Source organism: Rhinolophus hipposideros (assembly GCF_964194185.1).
Source record: "Rhinolophus hipposideros genome assembly, chromosome: 3".
NCBI classification, from domain to species: domain Eukaryota; kingdom Metazoa; phylum Chordata; class Mammalia; order Chiroptera; family Rhinolophidae; genus Rhinolophus; species Rhinolophus hipposideros.
In genome coordinates, this window is record NC_138049.1 from 69,376,292 (window position 1) to 69,388,433 (window position 12,142).

Below are 12,142 nucleotides of genomic sequence, written 5' to 3' on the forward strand. Positions count from 1 at the left end.
AATTTACCACAATTATATCTCTGATTATTCCATGTGTATTAAAAGGCTCTACAAAACACATGCAAGCATTCATTCAAATTACAGTTGACCATGGAACAACCCCTGGGGTTGGAGGGGGGTGTGGTTAGGGGCGCAGCCCACTCACGCAGTAGAAAATCCGTGTATTAAATTGCCCTTCTGTATAAGCGGATTCCCCACCGACGATGGAAAACGTGTATCTATTGATTTGTTAATGAGTAGACCCCAACATCCATTCTTCATCACTATAGCGTCACTAATTTTGAAGGATAACTTGTGCATTTCCCTTGTCATAGTGACAACCATGTGCTTGTGGGAGTGAAGAACACAGAACCCAAGGGAAATCACCAAGTGAATGACAAGTAAGGACCAACGCTCCTGGCCTACCTCATCCTTGCCCACAAAATGCCCCTTCTTCCCTGTCGAGTTTCCTAAGATGTCTCCGGAGCGGATGCGAGGTGACCGGCGGGAAAGCGCTGTCCTCCTCCTCGGGGTCGGAGGCCGAGGAGGGAGGCTTGGAAGGAGCACGCGGAGACTCGCGGGGGAGGGCGGCCAGGAGCCACCCAGGAGTCCCGCTCCCGCGCCACCAGGAAAAGGGGTTGCGGGGACGAGGCGTGCGGAACAGCACGCGCCTGCGCGGACCTGGCGCCCAGCGCCCCCCGAACGCAGCATCCCCGCTGCGTCCCCGAGTCCCTGCGCGGGGGCGGGAGGAGGGGCGCGCCGGTCCTCCGCCCCCCGCGCGCCCACGTGACGCCAGCCTAGGAGATTGGAGCGGCGGCGGCGCGAGGCGGCAGAGTGGTGCAGCGCTCGGCGCTCGCGGCAGGAGCTCGTCTTCCTCCTCTTGGGAGCCTGGACGGTACCATCTCCTCTGCCCGGCTCGCCGCCGCCGCCGCCGCCGCAGCCGTGCCCCTGCGGCGCCCCGAGAAGGAGGAAAAGACGCTGCTGGGCCGCCGCCGCTCGAGGGGTCCCCGGCTGCCGCTGGCCCCGTCGGCCGTCGCCTTCGGTTGACCCTCCCGCGGGGTCTGTGCTTTCTCCTCCCGCCGCCGCCTGTCCCGCTGACCGCCGCGATGGGGCTCCTGGACTCGGAGCCGGGCAGTGTCCTGAACATGGTGTCCACGGCGCTCAACGACACGGTGGAGTTCTACCGCTGGACCTGGTCCATCACAGGTAACGCCGCTCGCTGGCGTCCCCATCCTCGCCCGGCCCTGCGGGAGACACCAGCCCCCGGCTTCCCCGGCACGGGCCCCAGAGCCCCTGGCCACTGCGGCCGTTGGGATGCTACGGACCCGAGGTGCCGGGGCGGGGGACCGCTGTCGGGCACTGGTGACTCCGATCCCAACGTTAAGGCCTCCCCCTGCCCGCCACGCTCGCGCGGTTTCCCTCGGAGCTTCCACCATCTCTCAGCAGCTTCTCGGATGCTGGAGGTGACATATCAGATGGAGCCTGTGCTGCCGAGAGTTCAAAGCAGAAACCGCCCCACCCTGTCTTCCCATATCTCCCTATCCATCTGACAGTTCTAATGTATGCAGAGGATTGGTTTTAACATTTAGTAATATTCCGTAGGGCGAGACGGATGGGGGCGGGGGGGACGCCGATGGTAGTTGTCCTTTTGCTTCGGCCTCCTCGTTGCTTTGACACAACCTGCTAACCTGCTAATATTTTGTCTAGCTTGTCCACCTATAGTATTATAGTATAATTTGGAATGAAAAGTAAAACGCCACCGTTTGGCATCGTGGACCTTGAACAATGTTAGTTTCCGGGGCTTTTTCAACAGCAATTATGTTTGAAGTGATTGTCTATAATGGATTTGCGCAGTGCAGTCACGGGGAGGGGAAGGCTAAAACACCGGGAAATAAATGTGTTTAGGAAGGGGGTCTCTACAGCAGCACCTAGAGGCTGCCCCAGAAGTCTACATATATAGTTTTCTTAAATCAGCAAACTTTTCCCTTTAGTTGTTACAGTTTGACAGGACCGGCAATTGGTTGAGTTATGCAGCTCTCCTAGCAGAAGCAAGGGTGATGTTATTTTTACATTGTACCATTATTTTCTTCAGTTACTTCGGTTGCTTTTGGTTTAAGGCATTTAAATGTTTTTGAAATAAAAATCAGGTTACCAGGATTTTAGAAATTATGTTATGATTTAAGGTTTTTAATCCTTTTGCAGTACTGCATTGCATTCCAGCAGGAGAGAAAATTAAGGTACCAGTTATGAGTCTGCTTTCCTTCCCTAGAAATGAAAATATATTCCTGTAGTTTTTGTGTTTGTTGTTAGAGTAAATGGGATAGTGGTTACAGCATGAATACCGTACAATGCATGGGATATATGTTGTGGAGAAAATGTGTTGCTGGAATTATTGCTGAGTGAGACAAAATGATTCTTTTACATTGATGTGGCTTTAACTTCTTTAGAAAAGTGTGTTCTTTTTCAGAAGCTCTCGCATTAAATACTGAGAAGTAAGCTATTTAATTAGCCATTGCAACTGAAAATGGCTGAAAGACAGTTTTTAATACAGGTTTTCCTTTTTAAGTCTTTCTTCTATGTACTGTTACACTGAAGTTTTACTGTACCTACAAAAGCTGGGAAAGATGCCCTTCCCTTCATCTCTGAAGTGATTTTTGGTTATTTAAACATTGCATCAGGGTTTGCAATTACACAGTTGTGCAGAGCTGAACATCAGACAAGCTCTTTGGCAGGTAATTGCACTCTGCATAGTTAAGAGTTCAGACATTGTCAAGATCCTCCAATCTCCATATAGCCAGAACCACACCCAGGAGTTCTCATTCGTTTCTGTCATTCCCTTCCTGCCTCAGAGCTTTCCCACTTCTTGAGTCTCAAAGAGAATTTAGAGCAAAGATAGAGTACACCTTTCTGTGATGGTTAATTCCTTTCTAATGATGTTTGCGTAAAATACATCACGAATGAAATAGGAAACTTGTGCGGTAGCTTTATGTGAAAGCTTGCTACTTTCCTGTGAAGGCATATAAAATAATATAATATTGTGGGCCAAGCCTGAGAAGTGGGAGTAGCCACCAGGACACAAGTGACCTCTCACTAGCAGGTCGGAGGGAAGGCATTCACCCATACTCTGGCTATCCACTTACGAAACCTGAGACTGCTTCCTTGCTTTCTTAATGAGCTAGCTACCCAGCGTAGGTAGATGGTATTTCTTAACTAACGTAGAGGCTTAGTGGGATGTAGTCTGTTCTGCCTTGCTGCTCTGTGAGGAGGAATGTTTTTCAGATTCAGGCAGAACAGACCTGACGCCTATGGTGTCCTATTTCCTTTCACTGCCTCACCCCCTCCTTTCCATGCTCTCCAGGTACCTTTTCTTGGACTCATTCACACTGCTCCAGTTCCAAGAGGATCTCTTCTCACTATAATTTCATGAAAATCTGAGTGAAGGAGTTTCAAAGTAGAAAAGTTGCTTATTAGATGAGCTGAAGAAAAAGTTGATGAGTCAGATGTTTGGAAAGAAGGGGGAAATAAAAATGGGTGGAGAGATAGATGGTCTTGAGAAATAGTGGTGAGTGTCGTGAATGGATACAAATTATTCACGGAGAGCAAGAATCGAGTGAGGCTCTGTGCCCTTGAGTGCTTTCATTCCCAGAACTATCTTTCTGTTTTATTTGTTCATTAGATATTTCTTTCCACTGAGGTTTCTGAGTGTAAATAGTCAGAATCTACTTTGGACTGTCATAACAGGAATAGTTACAGATTTGTAGAGTGTATTTGATGATCGGAGATATTTTTGTCCTAGGGCAAATAGTTACTGCAAAAATATCACTTTGAGCTATTGTATCAAATGGTGCTATTTAATAAAACATGTCCAAAGCACTGTATAAAAACAGAGCTTTTCAACAGCATGCCTCTAGCAAATACTGAATATGGCCCATAGTATATTAACACAGAAAATGTTACTTTTACTTTGCCTATTGGAATTAAAACTTTAGAAGAACTATACTTTTAGACAAACAATAAAACATTTTCCATTTTCCTATATTATATTTTTAGATATTTTGAACAAGTAAGTTAATCTTGGTTGATATTATTAATACATAGGAAAGTATAGACTGATACGGGACTTTGTACCAGTTGGTGAGGTAAGAGTAGGTACTTTAATGTTATTGTGTTTATTTTTTTCTTCTGTTCTTTTATTTTATGAGTACATTAAAATTATTAGGACTGGCATCTTAGACTCAAAGTGAATAGCTAATCAAGAAAAGTTGTATGTAAATTTTTTAAACTGATTAATCTAAATAGTCCCCAATCTGTAAATATTCAATTTGTCTATATCATCCATTTCATTCATTTATTATTTTAATAAATGATTACCAGTAGCCTTTTGTGTAACTAACATGTAGCATGAAAACATCCTGAAGAGTTTATAGCCAGCATGTCCATAGTAAGGCCATATGTCTTCTGAGCAACCATATTTCTTTTTGATTCTGTATGTTTAAATGGCCATTGTTTGTGGAGCATGTATGCACATGCATGTGTATATGTGTGCAGGTGGTTGACATTGTTCTCTGTTCACAGATATAGTACCTCACATTTTGGTGAAAAATTTGTGTTTACTTGGGAGTTGAACTTAGAGCATAAAAGGCCAGCCTAGCTGGGTCCTTAAATTCACTTCGGAAGGGGCAGAAGGGAAAAGGTAGTGAATGGTACAAGAGAAAGAAGGATGGTGATGAAATGTGGAATTTAGGCTCATATAATCATTCGGTCTTTCCACATGACTTGCCATGTACAGGCACAGTACTGGGCTCTGGAGAGAGAATGAGGACACTTTGTCATTGACCCCATGCAGCTTATGAAGTCTAGAGAAAAATGACCATGGTCTGAGGGCAATGTGATCTGTCAGTCAGGCCTAACTTGAGAGTAGGGAAGGTTAGAAAAGCCCTTCTCTACTCTCCTCATCTCTATTTCCACCTCTACTGCAGTCTCGAGTTGTGTCAAGAATATACCAGTCCTGATTTTAGAATATTCTAGTTGTTTCATCATGTGAAGATGATGTGGATACTATTGGAGAGTACTTGGATAAATAGAGTAAGGAAAAGGGTGTCAAAGATTGAAAATCAACAGAAACTGGGAATGTGCTTAAAGGCCAGTGAGTCGTCTGTTTTGCTGAAACTGGGGGATTGTGGGGGGTGGGGGGACATTTAACTCAACTCCAATAAGCTGGGCTAAAAGCACGTCTGTTCCAGAGATTGCTAGGCCCCTGAGGAGCATGTGTGTTAAACATTGTATAATATAAAGCTATTTATATTAGCTTTATTTTTTGTCACAGTTAACGTATAGATTTTTCATTTATTTTATTGTCTAAAATTGGTTTTGTTTGTTTGGATTAGCCTGGGAAACCAGTCACTATTTTTAATATTTCTCTGAGAAAAGACATTCCAAGCTCTACGCAATTAATGACAAATAAGTAGACCATTACCAGTTCCTAACGTGGGATCTCCTTTGGTCAGTGTTTTTAATGAGGTTCTAGAGTTATCCTTCTCTGATAACTTCCCTGGAGCCCCTAAGAGATCCATGCCATTTTATGGTGTTTTATGTTTGTTTTCTGGTTTGTATTCTTGTTTTTTCTTTCATCACAGTCTGGATTTTGTTTTTGTTTTGTTTTAGGGTTTTTTTTTGGTGGTAGACTCCTGGACTTTAATAGCTGATGTTCTTGTCCATTCCCAAGAGCATATAGCAGAAATCCTATTGCAGGTGAATTCCAAGAGGGTAAAACAATGCAGACTCTAAAACTGGTGTCAGGACAGTTTTGTACAGTTAGGTTCTTTGATTTAGGGAGAAAAGATTTTAAGAATGACCCAGATAATTATATCAGACAATGCATTTGTAATCTTAAGAGCCACAAAGAAGTTGGTCATCCTTTTAAAATTCAATTTGCTTTTTTTCCCCCTCAAGTCATATGATAATGACATTAGTAAATGCTTTAATATTGTTAACGTATTATTTTGGATTTGAGTCACTTATTATATTGAATTTAACATATATTGGCACATATAGAAGAGCTATGTAACAGAATTTGTCTTTTCTCATTTTAGATGACTCTTTTTTACCTTTTCATTATCAAGACATTTCTCCTGTTTAACAAATCAAGGTGCTAATGTTTTATTTTCCCTTGGAATGAGATTGTGTTATATTTTTTTAAATCCTGTGAGTTTGAACTTTTAGAAAAGAGAAGAAAGGTAATACATGGCCTTTCAAAACCAAATTTCCTTTCAAACCTGGTCAGTCAGTATTTCCCTGCCCACAGACCTGCATGCAGTCCTAGCAAACTTGGAAAGCTCACCCTTGAGTAAAATATGAGTGTGTCTAACTTTATGTTTCATATCACACTGTTGCCTTTGCCTTTATTGCCTTCTGTCCCCCACCCCCCTTCCCCCACCATGTACTCTACAGATGGCCTTTCACCAGAGTCCAGTGCAGTTTCCCTTCTTCATGAAACCTTTCTTGGCCATCGTACCCTGGAACCTTCATCTTTTCATCTGATCTCATTGCCTTTAGCAATTGCTCATGTACTTCCTTGTGCCATTATTTCTGTGACTCTATTGTCGTGAACTGTTTAAACCGTTATTATTTACCTTTTCACATCTCTGTATTTTTCTCCCCAACATTGAGGAGTGGTACAGGTATTTGTTAATTTGGTATGTATCAAGAGATGACCCCCTTAATCTAGCATAAGTTCAAACAATGATATATTTTGTTTGCTAAATACTAATAAGGTTTTGGACCACACTAAACTACAGGAAAAAAAAGTTGGTTAATTTTTATCACCTTAGCCATAAATTCAATTGATGTTGACTATATGTAATGAAGGAATCAACCTATCAAATCATTAATTAGCAAAAACAGGACTGTGGGTGCTTATGCTGTGTCCATGTAAGTTCATCGATTGTAACAAATGTACCATTCTGGTGTGTGATTCTGATAGTGAGGGAGGCTGCGCATCGTGGGGTAAGGTTGCGGAAGTGGACAGGTGGTATGTGCTAACTCTCTACTTTCCACTCAATTTTGCTGTGAAAATTGCTCTAAAAATAAAGTCTATTTAAAAGCAAAAACAAACAAACAACAACAAAACAGTTACTTTCAAGAGTTTTAAAATCAGACATAATTCTTCTCCCTTCATTGCCTATGCGGCATTGGGATACATGTGGACGTGAGGCGGGGTGGCATGATATAGAGAATGGGAAGAACACTGGACTTGGATTTAAATGACCGAGGCGTTGGTCCTGGATCTCCCGCAAATTAGCTTTGAGAGTTTGGGCAAGTCCATTTGCTTTTCCAATCTCAACTTTTTTCATCTGTACATTGAGAGACTTGAAGTAGGTCATCTCTAAGGTCTTTCCTGGTCTATCTAAAATTCTAGATAGAGGTGCAACTTTTAAAAATGTTTTAGATAGATAAAGCAATTTCACATCAATGCACATTGATCAATAATTTAAAAACCTCATTCTATGCAACAGTTCCAATTTTTTCCAAAAAAACCGTTATCAGTGCTGCCCAAATAGAAAAAAAAATTACAGATTCATATTTTATCTTTTTTACTTTCTCTTATCTGCTCCATAAGAAATAGGCAAAAGAAGAGAAAAACAAAGGGATACAGATATTAAAGCACCCGCTTTGACATAGCACTGTGTTGTTATAAAACTCTATTTAATTATCTAAATATTCCTTGAATTAACTATTTTGTCAAAAGTAGTAGCAATAACATTAAAGAATAAGTTTACTATACATTATGTACAGAGGGTGCCAAAAAATGTATACACATTTTAAGAAAGTAAAAAACTATTAAAATTGTAATACTCAATATATACTGATAACAAAAGACTAATATAAGTCATGAATATACATTTTTTTGGCAACCCCGTATAATATGCAACTTCTGAGGATGGCTTGTTACATGGTTTTGGGCAAGTTATTCATGGTTCTGTAGGTCTCACTTTTATACCTGTGCTGTGAGTGGATTGAAACTACATAATCTCAAAAAAAAAAAATAGAAACTATGTGATCTCTTAAGGCCACTTTATTGAATCTTCATATCTCCTAAAGCAATGGCTTCGATAGTCTAAACTTAATCTTTATATTTTTCTATAAAAATGCAAAATTTTATGTATCGTTACAAAAGATTTTTAATTGTAGGCACTTTATCTGTGAGCATTTCTAATTTAAATTTTAAAATATTTGTAAAGTTGCTAGAAATTTGTAGGTCTTAGAATATGGGGAAAACAAAAGAAACTAAATGGTTTTGGTATATGTTCCTTAACTCAAAGACTAATTTTAAAAATCTTATTTTTATCAGACGTTTTTTTTGGAATATTGTCATTCTTAAACAAATACCTCAATATAGTATTTTATTTGTTTTACATTTTAATTAGAATGTAAATCTTGGAATTTGAAAGGCAAATGAATTAATCCACTTGAGGAGTCAATTACTGTTAGGTGTCCTCACATAAAGGCATTTATGATTTTGAACGGGAGTAGCCAAAGAGTAAGCTTCTCTGTTTTCATTTTTATTTCTTTGTCAAATGAAAACTTAGGCACAAGATATTTATTGTTAAAGAATTTCATATATTTTAGCACACTCATGTTCATAACAGCACTATTTATAGTAGCCAAGAGGGGGAAGCAACCCAGATGTCCAGTGATGGGTGAATGGATAAACAAGATGAGGTATATACATACGATGGAATATTATTCGGCCTTAAAAGGAACGAAATGCTGACACATGCGACAGCATAGATGAACCTTGAGGATGTTATGCTAGCTGAAACAAGAGAGTCACAAGAATACAAATACTGATGATTCCACTTATATCAGGTCTCTAAGGGGCTAGAAAGTAGCAGATAACAAGGAAGACAAACTTGCTTTTGTATTTTGCTTTACAGCTTTTACCAAGAACTTCACAACAATAGTGGGAGATAGGCCTGACAGGCATTATTTCCATATGTTTAGAAGTTCCTGAGTGTCACAGAAGCTAAATAACTTGCAGATGAACACGATAGTGGAAATGGGCCTAAACAGGTTGTTTTGTTCCCCCATTACACTAGCCAAGCAAGAAAGCAATAATCAATACTCCAATCTATGTATCTCCTCTTATTTTACCTTATCTTATACTGCTATCTTATCTACATAGTATCACTGTTTAGAATACTAAATCTGAACAGTCATAATACCACCAGAGATAATCTAAAGAAAGACATTTGAAATGATCAAAGGGAGTGTAAGGGCTCTTGTATGAGATTAAACTAAAGAGTGATATTTATTTATATACATTTATTTATTCATACAATATATATGAATGTATAATTTACATATAAAATATACATAAGGGTATTTAGCTTGAGAAGATGAAGTTGACCTCCATATGATGGAATAGGCTACCACCAGAAAAAAAGTATATTCAAAGCGAATTATAAAAGTGTTTGCCAAATTTTATAATACAAGAACTGAAAACTATTGTTACTTATTGTAAAGGAATAAATTCACTGTTATAGAACAAAAGAAAAGATTTTGGTCAAAGTTCCCATTAAAATACACATTCACACTCTGTACCCTCAGTCTTCTTCTTCTTCTTTTTTTTTTTTTTGCCAAAGGAAGCACCATTTCAATTTTCTTAAAGCCTTAAGATCATTCGTAGTACCAAAGGGGGTGTTTGGACTCTGAACTCCCAGGGATGAAGTTTTATGAATGCTTTTTCTGAGAAGCCCAGAAAAATATGAAAACTGGGTGAGAAGGAAACTACTTACCAGCATTCTACCTTGGCTTCGAGGATATGAGGCATTATTCTTTTGTAACAACATTTTATTTTATTTTATTTCTATTTTTATTTTTATTTTTTGAGACAAAAAAATTCTTATATTTAAATTGTGTTCTCTATTTCTTAAAGCATAATCATACCGTCATGGAGAAGGACATTCATACATTATACGCCCCATTTTCCAGGAAAAAAGGCTGAAATCCAGAGAAATTTAGTGATATTGACTAGAGATGATATGACTTTATGGACGAGTGTCAGGCCTAGAGTCTGGATTCCTGAATTCTGTCCTAGTGACTCTCCCATTAAACAACATTTGCTCGGTCCTAAGGGTCTGGCCTACCTTTCTAGAAATTCTTTATTAGGGGAAATTAGAAGAGCAAGAGATAAGCAATGAAAATAGGTTTTCTTCTTATGAGTTCATAATGTGTTGATATTCTTTGCTTATTGTTTCATTCTTTAAGTGTGAAAAAAGGATACTGAATTTTCTGTAACATTTTGAGAGAACAGAGAGAACACTTTTGTAACAACATTTTATATATATACATATATATGTATATATGTGTGTATACATATACATATGTATTAATAAAAATATATGTAATAAAAAATATATCTAAATAAAATATGTTCCCCCAGACCTCTTCTTGCTCCATCCTCCCATTGGTATGTTTCCCTTTTTCCTATGAACTGGCTTTTATGAATATGTCATTGTTTTTAAAACCATGAATTTAGATATCATCTACACATGGTGAAACTCACAGCTATTTACTGAGCTTCTAGTAGGACTATTATGGATTATAAAATGCTGTAATATGCCTTTTATATACCTTGTCTTATTTGATGTTCATAGCATCCCTATAACGTAAGTATTCTATGATGAAGAAATAGACTTAAAAATACTGGAAAAGAACAGATCTAGGATTGATTCAAGATCTTTCTCCTTCCCACATGAGTGACCTTTTCCTACAGCAGTACAGCTCTTTATTCATCCAGCACATAATGTTTTATTGCCCAGTAATAATAGTGAACCTTTATGGGATGTTTACTGAGTATCAGGCACTGTGTCCAATGCTTTCTATGTATTATCATTTAATTTAATTTTCCTTTGGGCTAGGCACTAGTATCCCCACTTTCCAAGTGAGTAAACTGATTTTCCCTGGATCTTATTCATCTAGTACTAACCCTCCCCAAATCAATCTCAGAGTAATCAGTTTTCAGCTTGAGTTACACATTGATTTCCTCACCTCATCTATGTTACTGCTTTTTTTTCCTTTGCAGCCTCTGACTCCATTCCTATTTACTTTTCTTTCTATGGGAAATTCTGTAATTTCTCTCACTTTCTACCTTTATCATGATCTCTGTTTAGGCAAACTTGGAACCAAAATTGTTTTTTCCTCTGCTTTTTAACGTCTTCATTCTTTCAGGGTCTTGAGTGACTATGGTACAACTGAGTTACATAAAACATTTTTGCTCTCTTGTTCCAACCCTGCTCCAGATTCTGAGGCGATTTGTTCTCTCATACCTTCAGACACCGTAGCTTACCCTGGCCTTGCTGGTGAAGGTCTCCATTCCTTTCCGTCTGCTCATCACACTCTGACCTCTTGGTCATTTTTTAACCCAGTTTCTGGCTGGTTCACCTCTGCATTCTGCAAGAACTGCCCTTTCCTTATTTTCATCCAGGCTGTCTTCCAAGCTCAAACCATCATCCTCTTTCCTGAGTACATTGGGGGTTAAAGCAGAAATTCCCCATGCTCATCAGCCTGACTCAACAGGAAACTGATGTCTCATTTATCCACCGCATTTAGAACCTGCATTTTATTTTTAGAGTATATCTCAGATCGTTCGCTGTTATCATTGTACTGAGTTGTGTGATCCTTTCTTCTCTACTTTTGCCTTTTTCACCTCACTGATACCCACGCTCTTACTTGGCTTGGAGAATATGTGAAGCACCATAATTTAGGCTAGAACCTAGAAGGGGCCTTATGGTATTATTTAGTTTATCCCTTTCCCAGAGATAAGATCTTTCTTGAACTCTTCTTGACAACAGTTATCTACATTTTTCATTAAAAATTTCTTTTAACAAAAGTTTAAGGCTGCTTATATACTAGGTAGGTATTGTTAGAGAGACACATCAAGGGCCTTGGCCCTGGTCCTCACCATATTTACAATAAATGGAGGAAGACATGACTACCTCCTTAAGAAAAGGACTGCAGTTTACCTTTGAGGTGCTTTTAGTGTACAATATGGCATTGAGTAACCATTGTTTTTGTGTGATCAGTAAAGGCAAATGGATTTTTAACAATAGCAGTTGTACATTAGTGATTATTGGCCTCGGCGTGAAGAAAAGATGGAGTT

General features: G+C 39.3%; 2 protein-coding genes across 2 annotated transcripts in view; one reads left to right on the forward strand and one right to left on the reverse strand.

Annotated features, from left to right (window-relative positions):
- Positions 1-1,126, reverse strand: part of LOC308492878 (uncharacterized protein) — a gene marked incomplete at its 5' end in the record, with an annotated part of 32,082 nt that extends 30,956 nt beyond the window's left edge. The window contains one exon of the mRNA XM_081038339.1: positions 406-1,126. Coding sequence (XP_080894465.1) covers positions 407-1,126 — 720 coding nt within the window. The 3' untranslated portion in view covers position 406. The remainder of the gene's footprint in view (positions 1-405) is intronic.
- ELOVL4 (ELOVL fatty acid elongase 4) overlaps positions 620-12,142 on the forward strand; it is a 33,482-nt gene continuing 21,959 nt past the window's right edge. The window contains exon 1 of the mRNA XM_081038329.1: positions 620-1,185. Coding sequence (XP_080894455.1) covers positions 1,086-1,185 — 100 coding nt within the window. The 5' untranslated portion in view covers positions 620-1,085. The remainder of the gene's footprint in view (positions 1,186-12,142) is intronic.